General features: G+C 40.9%; 2 protein-coding genes across 5 annotated transcripts in view; one reads left to right on the top strand and one right to left on the bottom strand.

The window, feature by feature from the left end:
- Positions 1-1203: 1203 nt before the first annotated feature.
- hsd17b8 (hydroxysteroid (17-beta) dehydrogenase 8) lies at positions 1204-4422 on the top strand. Its single transcript, XM_084563119.1, has 9 exons — positions 1204-1307; positions 2035-2237; positions 2340-2456; positions 2723-2818; positions 3160-3245; positions 3344-3428; positions 3914-3956; positions 4092-4166; positions 4281-4422. Exons 1-9 carry the CDS (start codon positions 1262-1264, stop codon positions 4298-4300), a joined length of 771 nt encoding a protein of 256 aa, XP_084419245.1. The 5' UTR covers positions 1204-1261; the 3' UTR covers positions 4301-4422.
- Positions 4423-5892: 1470 nt separating this feature from the next.
- The window catches only part of col11a2 (collagen, type XI, alpha 2), a 41853-nt gene continuing 30349 nt past the window's right edge, over positions 5893-17396 (bottom strand). For all 4 annotated transcript variants that reach the window (XM_084563047.1, XM_084563048.1, XM_084563049.1 and 1 more), the window contains 35 exons: positions 17193-17246; positions 17035-17088; positions 16808-16852; positions 16482-16535; positions 16174-16218; positions 15980-16033; positions 15729-15782; positions 15189-15242; positions 14887-15084; positions 14670-14723; positions 14302-14409; positions 14087-14194; positions 13944-13997; positions 13753-13806; positions 13339-13446; positions 13152-13205; positions 12991-13044; positions 12737-12790; positions 12595-12648; positions 12375-12482; positions 12191-12244; positions 12001-12054; positions 11850-11903; positions 11566-11619; positions 11277-11384; positions 11085-11138; positions 10717-10878; positions 10569-10622; positions 10445-10480; positions 10303-10356; positions 9915-10194; positions 9715-9824; positions 9440-9508; positions 9021-9257; positions 5893-8785 (listed from right to left, as the gene is read on the bottom strand). In XM_084563047.1, coding sequence (XP_084419173.1) covers positions 8639-8785; positions 9021-9257; positions 9440-9508; positions 9715-9824; positions 9915-10194; positions 10303-10356; positions 10445-10480; positions 10569-10622; positions 10717-10878; positions 11085-11138; positions 11277-11384; positions 11566-11619; positions 11850-11903; positions 12001-12054; positions 12191-12244; positions 12375-12482; positions 12595-12648; positions 12737-12790; positions 12991-13044; positions 13152-13205; positions 13339-13446; positions 13753-13806; positions 13944-13997; positions 14087-14194; positions 14302-14409; positions 14670-14723; positions 14887-15084; positions 15189-15242; positions 15729-15782; positions 15980-16033; positions 16174-16218; positions 16482-16535; positions 16808-16852; positions 17035-17088; positions 17193-17246 — 2949 coding nt within the window. In that variant the 3' untranslated portion in view covers positions 5893-8638. The remainder of the gene's footprint in view (positions 8786-9020; positions 9258-9439; positions 9509-9714; positions 9825-9914; positions 10195-10302; positions 10357-10444; positions 10481-10568; positions 10623-10716; positions 10879-11084; positions 11139-11276; positions 11385-11565; positions 11620-11849; positions 11904-12000; positions 12055-12190; positions 12245-12374; positions 12483-12594; positions 12649-12736; positions 12791-12990; positions 13045-13151; positions 13206-13338; positions 13447-13752; positions 13807-13943; positions 13998-14086; positions 14195-14301; positions 14410-14669; positions 14724-14886; positions 15085-15188; positions 15243-15728; positions 15783-15979; positions 16034-16173; positions 16219-16481; positions 16536-16807; positions 16853-17034; positions 17089-17192; positions 17247-17396) is intronic.

The following is a 17396-nucleotide window of genomic DNA, read 5'->3' as shown; positions in this document are numbered from 1 at the left end:
AAACATAGATAATTCCTGAGTTTATTAGATTAATTAATAGAAAATTCAGTCAGTTTACGCTTATTAATATAATCACATGGTTTTCCGCCCTCTAGTGGTCATTAGATGCAACTACAGCACTATTATCAAGCTAGACATAATTACTTACAGTCTTACTTCCGGTAATTTCAAAATAAACCTTAAGGGTCGAAATGACCCTGAAGAGACTTTATCAATGGTCATCGCGGTCACGGTTGAAAATATTAAACAGACAGTACAAGTAGTATAGAAAAAGTTTATATACAACATACAAGGATCTATGTACATATAAAATATAAAAAATAAAAATATATGGAATATAAAAATGTATAAAAAATAATGGGAAGTATAAAAAATGTACAGTATATACATCGCGGTGCATTTTGGCCCTCTAGTGGTCACAGTGGGGAACTACATGGTTATTGTCAAGCTAGACGCAATGCTTGTAGTTACGCTTCCGGTGATTCATTTCAAAATAAAACCTTTACAGTTGCGCGACGGTCTGTAACGGAAATGAGTACCAGCTCCCGGTGTTTCGAGACTTTTTGTGATCACCAAAGCTTCAGATATTCTCCTACGCTTTCAGGAGCAGTGAGATCATTTTTATATTTGTTTTTTACTAAATAAATCCGGTTACGTTTTGTACATTACCTGAATAGTAAGGAGAAAACGAGTAGCCATCGGAGGTAATTTAGTTATACATAAATACATATATTAAACCTAACGACTTTATGTACATTCCTTAATATATACGGTATGTAAAAAGGGATAGTGCAGTTATTTTATTTTATTTTTTTTAGCTTCGTCTCCTCTTCTAGAGAACAGAGAATCAGCTACTCATCGCCCTCTAGCGGACAAACTACAAATTACAACAACATGGAAAACTGTCATGGCGGCCGCCACAAGGCTCATATCAAGGTTGACTCTGGTCACTACTTAGTTTATATTATTATATAGTTTAGATATTATTTTTTATACAGGGTTGAAGAGTAACGGATTACATGTAACGGTAACATCTTAATTAAAATAACCAAAAGTATCAAACGTATATTAGTTCCTTTCAGATCAGGGTTTTTTCCGCCCTCTGGTGGCCAAAGTCAGGAACTACACTGTTAATGTCAGGCTAGAGGTAATGCTTGTAGCTAAGCTTCCGGTGATTCATTTAAAAAAATAAAAGCCTTTGCATGTGATAAACGCCCTCTAGCGGACAAATTGGAAAACTACAACAACACAGAAAACTGTCATGGCGGCCGCCGCAAGACTCGTATCAAGGTTGACTCTGGTTACTGGTTAGTTTATATTTTACAATAAGTTATTCTGTGTTTGGATAGGTAAATATATAAAGGTAGTTAGGGATGTTATATCATTTATTTAACGATGTTTTAACGTGTTAATTGTCTCTAATACACCTTGTATTATAGCTCACGTTAACAGATTTGTAAACGCGAACTCTTGAGTAACCTTGTGAAAGTTTGGTAAAGTGTTGAACCTTCTATCTACTGAACTTTATTAACACTTTGTAGGAGATTAAAAAATATCCTTGATTCTTAACTATTATTGCGGACTACCAAATAGTGTGACAAATCAAAATCCCCTGATTACATTAAATCATTTCAACAGTGAAAGTTTCCTCGACTGTGCTTCTGTGTGGACTAATATTAAATAGATTTGCAACTCTGACACTGTTTGTCATTATCTCCATTAATAGTTTCGCTTATAAAATGAAGCATGTGTACAAATGAGGTCAAATCTTAATATCTTAATACCAACAGTCCAAACCTCAAAGAGACTTATTTACTTAATGATTAGAGAAAATCAGTAAATACTCTGTAGATTCAAACACATGGTATATTTCTAAACTGTATATCTGTAGATATCTTTCCTGTTTGTTATCCAGAGCTCACGACTCTGTTTTTCCTCTGAAGACATTCACGCCACCAGTTCCAGTATTTTAGTCGACATCCCTCCTAATTCTCAGGTGATATTCAGACTTTCTCCTCCTCTCTTTCCTCCCAGGTGGGGGCAGTGGGATTGGACAGGCGGTGTGCCAGCGCTTTGCCTCTGAGGGCGCCTCCGTTGTGGTCGCTGACATCAGTGAAGAGTCGGCCAATGAGACGCTGAGGAGTCTGACGAGTGACTGCAGGGGGCAGGTTCACATGTCGGCCGAGGTGGACGTGTCGTCAAAAGAGAGCATAAAGAAGCTGATAACTAATATACAGGTGTGAAGAACGGTCTGTCCTCACTAAAGACTTAAATCCTGCTGAGAGTTTTGCATGTTTTCTTTCTTTTTCTTTTAACAGCCCTCGTTCGTTTCTCTGCAGACTCTTTACTTCCAGCCTCCCTCAGTGTGTGTGAACGCAGCAGGCATCACTCAGGATGACTTTCTGCTCAGCATGGAGGAGGAACACTTTGACAGGGTCATCAAGGTCAACCTGAAGGTAGGCCACTGTGGCATCTCCTCAGCTTCACCTCCCTCACTGACCAGAGGCTTAGAGAGGTTAGACACAGTCTGCCCTTCACAGCAAACCAGACTTTCCTCTTTATATCCCTCCTTTAACAAGCTAAAAGTCTCAGTAGCTTATAAATCAAGTATTCCTCTTACACAAGAGGAGTCCTGCACCAACCTGCATTTCTTCTGAAGGTTAACACTGAACATATAATGACTGATCAAGGTGAAGGGATTTATTCAGTGTGTCTCTCCCAGGGTTCATTCCTGGTCACTCAGGCGGTGGCTCAGGCTCTGGTGGCTTGTGGAGCTCCTAAAGGATCGATCGTCACTTTAGGCAGCATCGTTGGAAAGGTGAGTTATCATCAGGCAGGTAACATTTACAACATAAAGATGAACATTATAGGTTTTTGTGCAGAAAGGGTAAAACATAAATGTTGCCATAGATCTGTGTTTTAGTTCAGTAGAATTAAAAAGAACCAATTAGTAGTGGTCCAGACGGGCTTGTCGTTTTAGGACTTGTAGGGACGGAGTGAAAGAAGTAAATCATGTTACAGAAATGACATTATACACAATGTAAATACCAAACTTGGTCTGAAAACATGTCGTGTGTTTTATCTTGGCCATGACATGAAGCACCTGCAGTGATACAACAGCTACTGCTCTTTATCCCTCTGTCTGTTTGATGTCTGTAGGTGGGAAACCTGGGACAGTCAAATTACAGCGCCTCTAAAGCTGGAGTTCAGGGTTTGACCAGGACCGCTGCTAAAGAGCTCAGCAGGTGAGAAGAGACCGAGGCTCCAGCAGCACATGGAGGCACACGGAGGTGAGTATAAATTATTTTGAAATAAAATCATTTTTCCGTCTCTTTTCCTCCAGGTTTGGGATCCGGTGTAACTGTGTGTTGCCAGGTTTCATATCGACTCCAATGACGGATAAAGTACCAGAGAAGGTTATCAGCAAGGTACAGCACACAGTGACACGGCATCTGTCAGGAGAGAGATCGAGTGTAAACCAAACTGTTGTAGGAATATCATGTGGTGGGAAAATGATAGAATTATATAGACACTCCTACAGTGTCTTTCCTGAGATGGAACATTACGTTTCTTTTTTTTTTTAAAGGTGCTTCATTGAGTCAGACATTTTAAATCAATACAGCTGCATTTATGTCAGACGTGTTTATTTCCTGTTCTGTTTCATTAGACATTAAAGGAATAAAAGGCCGTCTGACAGCAGACATCCTGAAGATGGAGAACTAACTAAAACCAGCACCACCTGCAAGTGTTGATATCACAAGGCTCACCAGTAGAGAAGGATTTTTGGCTCAGGTGTTATTTATTTGGTTAAACTGAGCCTTTAATAAAACCTTGAGTCCATCATCTCTGTTCCTCAGTCAGACTCCAGTGACGTGCTCCTAAAATGTTTTCCTGGTTGTGTTTTGTGTCTCAGATGAAGTCCTTGGTGCCGCTGGGAAGAATGGGAGAACCTGCAGGTCGGTTAAGATTCACGTTTACCTTCCCAGACTTTGTCCAGTTGCACTGAACTCCACTTTTAAGTTCAGTTCGTTCTACATGATAATAAATACGTTTGCAGACGTACAGCTGACTTGTCTCTTCCTGTCCCACAGAGGTCGCTGACGTCTGTGCCTTTCTAGCTTCAGATGATTCTCGGTACATCACAGGAGCCAGTATCGAGGTGACAGGTACTGAAAGATTCAGTAATGTTTAAACATTAAAGATGACATGTCTATTAATACGGCTTTAAAAGCACATCTCATGTTTAAAAGGATTAAAACCTGTGTGTCTTTCTTTGTCAGGTGGACTTTTCATTGGCTGAATCATCTGTCCATCACATGGACGACTGCCAGTGAGACTAGTTTATTTTTAATTCATTTGTTAATCATAGTTTGTAAATCTTGTTGTTAACTTTTTAATGTCAATAAAGAGCAGAATGTTGAATATAAACTCGATGAAGCTTGAATTTCCACATCTCTCACTGAGACGCCTCCTCATCTCGTCAGAAAACACTTTACTGCAGTTCTTTGTGCTCTCTGGTCATTTTCATGTTCGTTCTCCCAGTTGTAACCTCAGAATATTTTCACAGTGAGCTAGGTGGATGTTGGCTGCAAAACTTTAAGGTCACAATTAGAATGAAAAACGAAACCTTCAGCAGTCTTTGCGTATCTGTTTATGAAGTTTGGACTTCCTGTTATTTATGAAATGCTGTGGACAGATTCTAAAGTCCACACTGGCCTCATACAACGTAATGATTCACAACCAGCCGCTCTAAAATGTACTCACTTGCCAGTTCATTAGGTACAAGGGAATGAGATATAACAGCTCTGTACTAAATCCTCCTTCATGACTGTTTCTAATGTTCAGCTGAAAGGTGGTGATTAAACTGGATGATCATTCTGGAGGATGTAGTTTGTGTTGCTGTTAAACTGGACTGAATTATACACTGAAGTCATTTAGTCTAGATCTAGCCCACTGACTAAAATATTCAATTAATGGCGCATTTAACACAGAACTGTTATATTAGAATACAATATAGTGTACCTAATGAATTGGCAAGTGAGTGTTTGTCAGAAGCTGCTAATGAGACATTATGGTCTGAATTAAAAGGATCAGCTCCAGGAGAAACCCGCAGGCAAAGCTTCAATCTGACCACAAGATGGCGCTGTTTCACCGTGTTGTACAAAAAAACAACAAATAAATAAAAATAAGTAGAATTGAGCCGTTGGAAACATACAAGTAATTTAAAACAATAATAATAAAAAAAGATGAAATGAGCACAGAGATAACAACAAAAGCACCGTATGTTAAGTTATTTTTTTTTATGTTTCCAAGACGTAAATTGCTAGCAGTATGCTAGCAAAGAATAAAATTTAGCTAACGGAAAAAACACTTCTATTAAAAGTATGTATTAGCCAAAAGACGTCAAATATATCTAAATAAAGTTCATAAGTATTTATCTATCTATAGCCATATAACATAATTTAATTAATTTAACACCAACGTCAAAGAAAACAGTAAAAACAGATCGTAAACACCTCCACAAACAAGCTAGCATATTAGCCGCTAACGGCTGGTGCACCTTCTTTACTGACCGGAGTAGCAGCAACGGTCCGATGTTTTTTTAAGTTCCTACTACCACAACAACGGGACGGATCAAGATTAGATCTCTAATAAAAATAATCCCCAAACCAAACCATTCACATTGCTAATTAAATTAAAGCAGACATATACCACACACACAAGGACGTGCCTCTCTTTTTTCAAGGGGTCACACGTAAATGCAAACTCAAACAAAGCAAAAATTACTTTCACGCTATAAAATCAACATTAATTTGTCTTGTGGTTATTTTGCAGTAAGGCGAAGGCAACTACTGATGAGAAGGGTTTGGAAGAAAAACAAGAGTCCAGCAGCTCTTTTTAAAAAGATTATATATTACAGAAACAAGAATTTTTTAAAAATTACTTACAGACATTATAAAATAATACCTTTTTCTCTTTTCAGCACCATATTTTTTTATGTTGAAATTAATTCAACACAGTAAAAACAAACAAATAGTTGAGGTCGTTCTCTCTGGAGAAGGACAGATTTTTTGGGTTTTAGGTTTTGGCCATCCCTCCCCAGATCCTGCTATATAAAAAAAACAACCAAAAATAAAAAATAACAAACAATCAAACAAACCAGAACCCTAGTATGAATTCATCCCATTATTTTATTACTCACTTTCCATCCTGTGGTGGCAGACAAAAGTTGTCCCCTCCCTCTCACAACATTTCTCTCACCCGCTGTGCTCTCAGATTGAAATTAAGATTAGAAGATTGTGTGAACAGTTGAGCACCTCCGTCTGAATCAACACCACTGACTCAGTGAATTGTATTTCTGTGATGCATTTCATAGCCAGCAAAGGAATAACCTGAGCCTGAAACACACACACACTCCAAGTAAAACAGTAGCAACGACAAGGAAATGTGACAGAACTGGAGAGTCACCATTTAATCGTTACAGTGGAAGCAAAACTGATCAGCACAGTACAGTTGATGAAAACACTAAAAAGGGATATTACAATAAAATATGGCCACAGATTCTTTGGTCGTACAAAAGGAGTTTGGACAGGGCGTGAACAGAAGCACCGTAACTCAGGCTGGCAGTGAGTTTAACATGCAAGTCAATGGTTTCCCTTGACCTTCAAGTGTCAGCGGTATGAAATAAATACAAATGAAATACACCACATTTGACTGAAATATTGGTTGGTTCTTGTTTTTAATCTCAAAGCACCCTGTTTGATTTAAATAAATACAATAGAATATCACTATTTCTGTACAAATGTAATGTAATGCACATCTTCCCCGGAAAATAAAGCTTCATGAAATTGTTAAAAGAGACTAAAGAGAATGAAAGACTCGAGCAAATACTAATTAGCACCTTGCCACACAGCTTCTTTCAGTAAAGCATGCATTTTATTCACTGTTGCAGAAAAAAAAAGAGGGAGGAGGGTGCTTTGAATCTCATTTACATATTTAAACCCTGATGATGTTCTGTACTCAGATGCTAAATAAGAAAATGTGTTCTTGATGGAAAACAATAATCAAAGTACCCGGAAAGTGACTAAGTTAATACTGGACTAGTGTCTGAGAGCGCCTCCTGTAGCACGATTAAAAGAAGAGTCAACGCTTTGAAAAAGAACACCAGGAACATGCAAGTACAACAGCATCACGTTTAGCACAGTTTCCAAAAATAATGGCTTTAATTTCACCGTTCTAGGTATCAACACTTCTTCTCTCCTGCCTCACTGCATGCGACAGCTTGTTCAGCGTTTACAAATGAACAGTTCAACAGCCTCTGCTGCTCTCAGGGTTGAGGAAAGGTTGTCTAGTTCAAAGAAGAATACATCCTGCATCACACAGGACTCCATGAACCCCACTGCATGACACAAGAATCGTCGGTTTTAGCTGTAAATCACATTTTTAGAGAGTTTTAATGAAACTGTAGGGCGGCGGGGAAGAGAATATTACAGAGTAGAAAATTCAGTTGAAACAGATTCATTAAATAAGCGAGAGCCTGCTGGTGTCATGTGGTCAGTTCCCCATTTTTACGCTGTATAGAAACTGGTGGCATGAAGTCTTTGGTTCCTTTAGATGTAACAGGAGAAGAGCTTACTCTGTAAGCAACATGACTGACAAGTCACTGGACGCTCATATTCACATCAACAGAAGTAGATGATCAGATAACTTAACTCTCACACAGATGTCCCAAAGGTTTACGTCTCTAACAGCTGAAAATTTGGGGCTACTGTCCGTCATTTTCTGGCTAAAGGCCTACTGTTCTGATTTGATATTAGTTCACGAGTAGAAGCTCCAGCTGGAAGGCAAAGAGGACAAAAAGTTGATTCAAAACTTAGCATCTTTTTATATGAATGACAAAAGGAATAAACACCTAGCACCAAAGCTGGGAACATAATTTAACCGTTAAAAACATAGATGAAGAGCCTCTTTTCAATCCTAATAGAGTGATTGTCAGTCATTTGCTCACAGTGTGATCGTGGGATAAAGTAAATTGGAATGATGTCCGTGTGTGACCCTTTTTTTTTTGGATGAGGATGGGGGAGGTAGAGCAGGTGAGATAAGTGGAAAAAAAAAAAGAGACAGCGGGGAGGGGAGAGGAGTGAGAGGGGATCGGAGACAGTGGGCTTCAGGCCTCGAGGTGCCGGCTTGTTCGCTCTCTCTCAGGCCGGCCCCTTTTTTGTTGCTGGTAAAGAAAAACACTGTTTTATTCCCAAAAAAACACTCTCTCCTGTTTTTTCCTTCCTTTCTCGCAGTTGTGCACCCAGTCGATGGTCTCCTCTCCGCGAGTTTTTTATTTTATTTCTCTCCTCTTTGCTTTTTTTTGACGTCCATTAATTGTTGGGAGGGTGTTGCTTTCCCCAGGCACGTACTTGAGTGTGAGTGCATGTTTGTCTCACAACAGCATCTGTGTATGTACGTGTGTGTGTGTTTGTGTGTGTCTGTGGGTACGTGTGTGTGCTTTATATCATTTACAAGTTAATTTACAAATTACTGGGCATGAATGTTTATCATATATAAGTGTGTCTCTAAGTGCATGTGTGTGCATGTGAGTATCTGCATGTGTTGTTCTCTGCATGATGTGTGCATGTGTGTGTTTTTAGCCTTGGAAACAGACAGGTCCCACTTCAAATCCAAATTGCTGGTTGCTCTCCCCAAAGTCTGACACCTTGATATCCAGCAGAGGAAGATGCTCCACCTGTGGTGTGTTGATCTCAAGGACTGTCCTGTCAAAGCCCTTACGGTACTGCAGAAAGAGACAGAGACACATGTATCAGTAACTAGGATCAAGATATTTTCAATATTGTTGTGAACAATAACCATCTATAGCTGTAAACTTTGAATAATGTGTCATTTTAATTTGTAAACAGGGTTGATGCACTTTAGATACTGGCTGATACAGTTAAAAGTGTTCCTTAGATATTCCAGGAGAAGGAAGTGACAGCATTTCATACTCTAAGTAACACAAAGCCTTGACTCACAGAGCAGCCATCGACCAAGGCTTTGATGTAAGGGTTGGTCTCGTAGCTGAGCTCTTCCTCGTTGGCACCCTGGAGGTGCAGCGCCCTGTTGTAGCTGTTCTTGGCGCTTCGATCAGCCCAGGCCACTGAGCGGTGGCAGTGGTAAGTGAGGTTCTGGCGGGCATGAACGCTCAAGAGACGCAGGAAGCCCAACTGGACCACACCAACTGGCTCGCCGCTGGAGTCGACGTAGGAGAACTGAGAGGAGGAGAGGATTGAATAGGAGGTAAGAGAAAGGGATATGGAGGAAGGACGAGAGGATGACAAGGAGAAAAAAAGTGAATTAAGAAGAGAATATCAGAACAAAATAGAGGTTAAATAAGTAGAGAAATAAACTAGTAAATCTGCAGCCGGTCTTCGTTTTACAGTAAAGTACTAACCTTACTTCCAGTGGCAAACCGACTGTACCACGATCCTGGAGTCTCTGTGTCCCAAGAGCTCATCTTCACCTGCCAGCAAAAACGTTCACATCACATAGTCAGACAGCTTTAGTTTGATATATTTGTGCATTAATGAATACATCTTGTGTAAGAATTGCACTTTTCCGAAACATTACAGTACTGAACTCCTCTTAGTTTGATCAAAAATGTGTAAAAACAGAAGCTTTGTTAGTATTAGTATTAGTTTCACAGTGTTGCTCATTTGTTGCACTGACCGTGTTGATGCCCTTGCTGGGGTACAGGCACGTCTCTCCATTAGTGAAATTACAGAAGACCTTGATGGAGTCTCTGGAGCAGCCCTGGTTGGGGTCAATCCAGTACTCTCCTGCAGGGAGCGACAGAGAGACGATCAACATCAGGACCAAAAGCTGAGGGACAAAATACGTCAGGTGGATTTCTATGTTTTATTCCATACCATCCTTGAGGTCTGGCTGGCTGAGGTGCAGGTCTTGGCAGGTGCGGGCCGGGCTCTCTTGTGTGCCCAGAGGGAAACGCATGGTTTCGATCTCTTGTCTAAGGGAGTTGAGGGAGCCAAAGATCTCCTCCATGCCCTCACTGCCCATCAGGAACTCTGTGCCAGCGGCATCAGATGCAGGCATGTCGGACTCGGGGAGCAGCTGACTGGCATCAATAGAGCGCTTGGACTTGGGACTCCTCTGGATGGGTAGGGGCTGAATGACCTCACCCGGTGGGCCCTGGGAAAGAAGAGGATCAACAGTGAATGGTAATCAGTGAGATCAGAAGAACTGAAATAATCCAGCCTACTCCTTCTGAAGTTTTTACAAAGAAAATGAAGTACTTACAGGAGGTCCAGCAGGTCCTTGCACACCCTTCTCTCCCTTCGGACCAGCTCCTCCCTAAAGATGACAGGATTTGAGACAGAATCACACAAAGTCCAAGCACTCACAATGTGGTAAAAGCATTTTGAAAGTACTGTCTACTCACTGAAGCACCCTTAGCTCCTTTGATACCTTGAGGGCCCTGAAAAGACATTAGGCTTTAATTTTATGACAATTTTAGGAACACAGCAGAGAGGGAAAAGAAAAGAGAAAAGCCATGTTTCACTCACAGGCAGACCAGGAGGACCAGCGGGGCCGAGAGGTCCAGTGCCTCCAGACATTCCCTATAATAAAACACAACAAAACACACCATGAGAGTAGTTTGCATACATTATTGTTAAAATAAGCGTGAACCTTTGTGACAGAAGTCAAACTTACAGTCTCTCCTTTGGGACCAGTGGATCCCTGAGGGCCAGGCAGACCTCGGTCTCCCTTCTCTCCCTGTTCTCCTGGGGGTCCAATGAGTCCAATAAGACCTGGGTGCCCCTTTTCTCCCTTGGCACCGGGGTCTCCACGTAGGCCAGGCAAACCAGGAGGACCCTGCAGGATGAGAGGAGGATGACATTAAGGAGGGGATGTAAATAAAATTAAAAACAGATGAAGAAAGAAAGTGTTGGACAGGAAAATAAAAGGTGGAGGACTGAAGGAGAACGCTGCAACTTTCACAAATGTACCGTTAGTCAAGGTATATGAGATATAGCTACAAATGAAGCTAAAAGTGTATTGTTAGTGTATTTTTGACTTACAAGAGGTCCAGGTGGTCCTTTTTGTCCAGCAGGTCCTGGAGATCCTTGCTCACCCTAAAACCAAGCCAGAAACACATTTAGAAGGTCAGTCCCAACACAGCACACAACAAGAGATGCACACAGAATGCTGAATATGGTTTTATCTAGTTGCTCTATTGATAAATACAAACATAATGTATAAACTTAACTGACCACTGATCCTGGGAGTCCTCTAAGACCTTCGGTTCCTGGTTTTCCTGCCGAGCCCTGTGGGCCAACGGGGCCAGTCTTTCCTGGGGGGCCAACTGCGCCAGGATCTCCCTGTAAATGATGATGATGGTAAGGTAAGGTAACATGGTGGAAGAGACAGTGATCAGATGTCAACGTTGGTATTTTCATACCATTATTGTTATTGCATGCTTTGTCATTGGTTTAAATCAAATCAATGACTTATGTTGAGCATCATATAGTTGAGAAATGTACTAAAAAGCTCTGGACTCACCTTGGTTCCCTTCTCTCCCTGACGTCCCTCTGGTCCTCTTGTTCCAGCGGGGCCCTGGACAATGAAACATGCAATAGTGTATTAACAAAAATTTACAAGATCTTCATTAAACATTATCTTTGAGTTAAAAACCATTTTCTAAAGTGATAGCAAGTGACGTTGCTCAAAATAGTCAGAATAAATTCACAATGGAGAGATGCATTCAACACTGCCACTATACTAGTCCTGTATAAGAGTTTCTTAGCAGCAGTCAGTAGCTTCATTAATGATGAAGGTGAGCTTACTCTCTTTCCTGGGGGGCCAGGAGGTCCGTTCTCACCAGGAGGTCCTGGAGAGCCCTGCAGTAGGAGTCAAAACCAGAATATTGAGGAGACCGAGGAGACATTTTTATAATACCTCATTACTAAGTCTGCCTCATTGTATTTTCTGACTTACAGATTCTCCTGCTTCACCATCCTCTCCTCTCTCTCCCTTGGCGCCATCTTGACCCTGAAGGTAAATCAGAACACGGTCAGCAGTGTTTCTTGTTCCGGAAGAAGCTCAAAACAGAACTGGACTGACTCCTCTGCAGCCACATACATCGTAGCTTCAAAATCTAACAAATAAATAGGATGATGACACTTACTCTGGGTCCAACCTCACCAGGGGGACCAGGATCACCAGGGAAACCAACAGGACCCTGAAGTTAGAGACAAAAACAAAGCTATGAGAATAAATTGAAGGCGTCAAAGCCTCTAAAATCATTGACCCCTGTGGTGCTGTATGTGTATATTTATCTGATTCTGCGTATTTAATTGTGAGCGTCATACAGGGTTTCCTTTGGGTCCGTCGTCTCCAGGTCGGCCTCGTCCACCAGTACCTCCAGCTGTACCAGGTTGTCCTGCCTCTCCCTTCTCTCCACGCTCTCCACGAGGACCCTGTTGACAGACACACAACACTGCTTGTCAGCTTGTAAATCCTATTATCCAACCAGTGAAGGCACAACTCCTTAATATGTCAACTCACAAGACGTTAGATCCACACACTCACCTTCTTTCCAGGCTCTCCTACGATTCCAGGTGGTCCAGCCTCACCAGGTTCTCCCTGTGGAACAAACAGTATGTATTTGTGTTAAGTTTTTCTCTCTTTGGATAAAATCAAACAGATATACTGAAATACTCCAATGCTGCACCTTCTCTCCGAGAGGTCCAGGATTACCCAAACCACCAGGAGGACCTTGAGGACCCTAAAAACACACACATAAAAACAATCCAGACAATTACAAAGTGAGTAAGGATATTGCAATTTAGTTAAACTTCTTATTCTATTTAGAGTTTTCAACATGCGACCAATTATTCAAACATGCAGTAAAACCTCTAATATTTTATAGTAGAGGTTTTACTGCATGTACTGTATGTAACTCATGTAGGAGCTCTAAACACTCACATCAGCTCCACTGGGTCCAGCTGGGCCACGGGGTCCTGGAGGGCCTGGAGGACCCTGGAACAACAAAGAGGCTTGTGCATTTATCATCATTTATGATTTTACTTTGATAAAAGAAGTCACTGAACTAGTTATTACAGTAATCATGTGTTGCTGAATCTCACCATAGGTCCAACATCTCCAGTCTCTCCCTTCTCACCAGATGGTCCTGGCAATCCCTGTAGTACAAAGATAAAAGTTAAAAGAAGAAAAGTTTTTAGTTTCTGACTTAACTTAGCAAGTTAGCAAAATGTTGTAGATCTGGAATAAGTGTGGCAGTTTTCTGGTTATTTCTGTTTATTTATTTTTTACCTGCAGTCCGATGGGTCCTGGGGCACCGGGGAATCCTCGGGTCCCTTCATCTCCTTTAGCACCAAAATGTCCCTGCTGTCCCCTTGGACCAAGCTCTCCATCAGCACCCTGCACCACAGAAGAAGAAGATTAAGATCTGGAGATAAGACTTTGTGAGCTGAAAACATCGCAATTATCTTCATCCTGATAGTGAATGAATGTTCAGTGTCCTAACTTTACAATGTTAATGATTAGTGTATTCATATAATTAAATTTCCATTTGCTAAGGCCCTTTACACACATTTGTATAATTTGTATGATATAATATGAGTATTCTAGTAAAAGTATGTGCTTTATATCCTGGATTATTTGGAATAAATAGCACAACCAACTTCAAACTGTTAAAGTTTTCCTTTCCAGAGAGTTTCTACTTACGGCAGGACCTGGCTGACCGACAGGACCCATTGGTCCGGGTGGACCTGGAGGACCCTACCAACAAACAAGCACACAAACCATGAGTAACACAACGAAACAGAAGGGACAGTAAACAGAGAAACAGCCTCATGACACAACTTTCTGATCCTTACTATCAGAAATCAGAATTGGGGCTTGATTCAATCACTCACATGCTCTCCTTTTGCGCCCTTGGCACCCTTCTGGCCATGCTCACCAACCTCACCCTGAAAGGACAAAGACACACATCTATCATAAACGGAAGTACACTGGCTTGTTAAACCTTGATTAATAATGTTTCCAGTGAGTTCCTTGCCTTATCTCCATCCTCCCCAGGGCCTCCAGGTGATCCGGCAGGGCCAGGCAGACCCACTGGACCCTGCACTCCATCGCGACCTGCTGGCCCAATAGGACCTTTCTCACCCTTATCAGGAGAAAAAGAAAAAAAGAAAGAGGGAATCAATAGTTGATATTTCAAACAAGTCATATTTGTGCTACTGCACAGTGGACAAACACTTCCAGAACACTCACAGGAACTCCCTTCTCTCCAGCGGGTCCAGGTGGCCCCTGAGGGCCAGGTCTGCCAGGAGGTCCAACAGGTCCAGCAGTACCAGCTTGTCCCCTCTCACCAGGAGACCCCTAGAAAAGTACATAAATACAGAATATGATGATAAGATTATTATGACAGAATAAAATAAGAAAATACCCCATCATGACTTATTTTAATAATTAAAAAAGCAAATTAATAAATAAATACAAATAATGGTATTGACCTAACTAAAAAAAGTTAAATTGTTTGCCGACAGTTTCTTGGCTGAGTGAGTTAATTATGATTAGAGTTTAATTTTTTTACATGGCAATGGAACATAAATGTAATTTTAATATGGTTTGGAACGTACAGCAGGTCCAGGTGGTCCAGCAGGTCCTTCACTTCCCTTCAGTCCTCCACCACCCTGGAAGACAAAGGGACTAATCAACCATTTTTCATCTCAATGCAGTTAACCACTTTTATATAAAATAAAATGAGGTTAAATGAGGTTTCATTTAATGAAAACAACAGGATGCTCAAACTATTTGTCTGGTGATCCATGCAGTATTTCTCTTGGTCATACTCACAGGAGTTCCAGGAAGTCCTCTCTCTCCAGGGAATCCTCTTAGTCCTGGGGGCCCATCTTTACCAGGGCCTCCTGGGGGTCCGGGGTCTCCTTTGGTTCCTTCCTTCCCTGAGGGACCAGAAAGTCCCTGCTCTCCAGGAGGACCTGGGGGTCCGGGATGGCCACGCTCACCCATGGGGCCAGTCTCCCCTGAAGGACCCTGGGAGGATGAAGATGAAGCAAGGTTGTTATGTTGTCATGAAAGGTGATGTGATTCATTTTATCAGTAATGAGAAAAATCTGCAACATGTTGAATAAACGCACCTGAGGTCCAACAACTCCAGGAGGTCCGGGTGGACCCATTTTACCTTGGAAACCCTGCATGGAGAAGAACTCAGTTAACAAATAATCTGCAAAATACAGAATCCATCATGAGGTATGTAAGGAATATTTGAAAATCAGCATCAACTATAAAGATTACTTCAGTGCCACAGAAATGATCAATATATTAATAAAAATGTGTGCACCCTTATAAGGATTATTGTAATTGCATAGCTTTGTAAGTTAATAGAGTGTGATCAAATAAATACTGAAGTGGGATTAAGTGGGAGGTAATCAACTATGACTGGTGAGTGGAAGTGACACCAAAAATCTTTCTGATTTAAAAATCAAAAGAAATTTGTGTAATAAAACAAAGATATTTTTCACTGTATGAAATCACTGCTATAATTTCTGAATGACTGTGGATAAAAATAAAAAAACAGACAACAGACTGTCTCACCTGCAGGCAGTTTAATTAGCATTTTGTCAGTTTAAATAAATGCTAATAACCATCTGTACGAGTAATAAAACAATCTAACTTACAACTTCTCCTCTCTGTCCAGGATGTCCTGGCAGTCCGTCCTTTCCTGGTGGTCCCTGGAACAAAACATTAATCAAATATCAATAAAATCCCCAAACTTATAGAGGTCTACCAGATAAAAAAGAGAGAACCATCAAAAGCTGATGGAACAAGGAACTTAAGTTCACTTATGAACAGTCAAGTTACACCACATTAAATTTATACACAATCCACCATCAGTCTATAACAAATTGGTATTAAAACATTTTCTTACAGGAGGTCCCTTTGGTCCGGGGAAACCATTGGCTCCCTGTGGCCCTGGCAGTCCCTGGTGAAATGACAAGGATGACATAGTAAGAACATAGAACAAGACCAAAAAAATCTTTTAGGGCGCAGATTTGAATGTAAGTTTCAACAAAGTGCTAAGCAGCAGGACATATTTTACTGGTACTGAAATGAAGTGCTCACCCTCTCTCCAAGAGGACCAGGAGGACCGTCGCTTCCAGAGGTTCCCTAAAAGACAACAAGAAAAAATGAAAACACAATATATAAACAAACAGTACAAAAAACTTTTTAGATCACAAACTACTATTCAGTAACATATGCTGCTTTCTGCACTACAAAATGTTAAGGCCGGGATGGAAAGAAATTAGTTATTTAAAACTAATGTCAATAATACCATTCATAAAACTACTAATCTACAAGGATAGTCATCAAAATGATCACTGATAGTAAAGTATACATAAGGACAAAGTTTCTCAAAGTGTTAGACAAACCTTTGCTCCTGGTTTTCCTGTGGAGCCCCTCGGCCCTCTCTGCCCTCTGGGCCCCTATTAATCACAAACACGTATAATTAATGAAAAGCCTTCATCCAAATGATGCACATTCAATGCTATTGTACATGTGACTATTATTCATTAATCATATCATATTAAATCTGTCTCAAATCCTCAAAACCTTGCTGCAGGACTCTATAACATCACACAGTGCACACAGCATCACTGATTAATGATGCTGCATGTGGTCAGAGGTGAAACCTCTGGAAACCGAGGGCAGAAAAAAGTCTGCGTAGAATATTAATTGAATTAAGATAAAATGGTACCGTTGGTCCTCTTTGTCCTCTTGGCCCTGGTTTACCAGTAAGACCCTGAAAAAAGAAACAGATACAGACAAAATCAAACAGAGATGAACTGTACAGCATCCATCACTCTAGCTTATATATGTAAGGAAGTATTCAGCCAATCACTGCTCTGATCGCCTATCGTTCATAGCCACGCTGACAGTCTTGACTTGTGATATAAACTCTTCCAAAGTATATTTCAGTCTTACCCTTGTTCCCTTCTCGCCGTTAGAACCGGGGAATCCGGGGAATCCAAGAGATCCCTAAAAGGCAAATCATCATGAGCAGTGTTTCTCACTATACAGAGGGATAGTGATATAAATCCATTTATATGATAGATGCTGTAAATGTGCAGTATTTCTCTTACCTTGGGTCCTTGTCTTCCAGGATATCCAGGAAGTCCAGGAACACCAAGTTTACCCTGAGAATCCACAACAACACTATTAATCAGCTGTAACGGTTTTTACCCTCATCACAACAAAGCGAGCTACAAACCTACAGGTGATGATTGTTTAAATTTGGGATATGATGTAATATCAAGGGCAAGAAAGAGGCTGCTGACACTATACTC

The sequence above is a fragment of the Chelon labrosus genome (genome assembly GCF_963514085.1).
Source record: "Chelon labrosus genome assembly, chromosome: 16".
In the NCBI taxonomy this organism is placed as follows: domain Eukaryota; kingdom Metazoa; phylum Chordata; class Actinopteri; order Mugiliformes; family Mugilidae; genus Chelon; species Chelon labrosus.
Note: the sequence above shows the minus strand (reverse complement) of the source record. Positions and strands in the feature narration are given on the sequence as shown.

What these genes read in the sequence shown, in the direction of transcription:
- hsd17b8 (XM_084563119.1), top strand. Translation starts at nt 1,262, where the DNA reads ATGGCGGCCGCCGCAAGACTCGTATCAAGGTTGACTCTGGTTACTG. An exon ending in TCATCAAGGTCAACCTGAAG is followed by an intron (nt 2,457 to 2,722) that starts GTAGGCCACTGT and finishes TGTCTCTCCCAG; the next exon opens with GGTTCATTCCTGGTCACTCA. An exon ending in GCTGCTAAAGAGCTCAGCAG is followed by an intron (nt 3,246 to 3,343) that starts GTGAGAAGAGAC and finishes CTTTTCCTCCAG; the next exon opens with GTTTGGGATCCGGTGTAACT.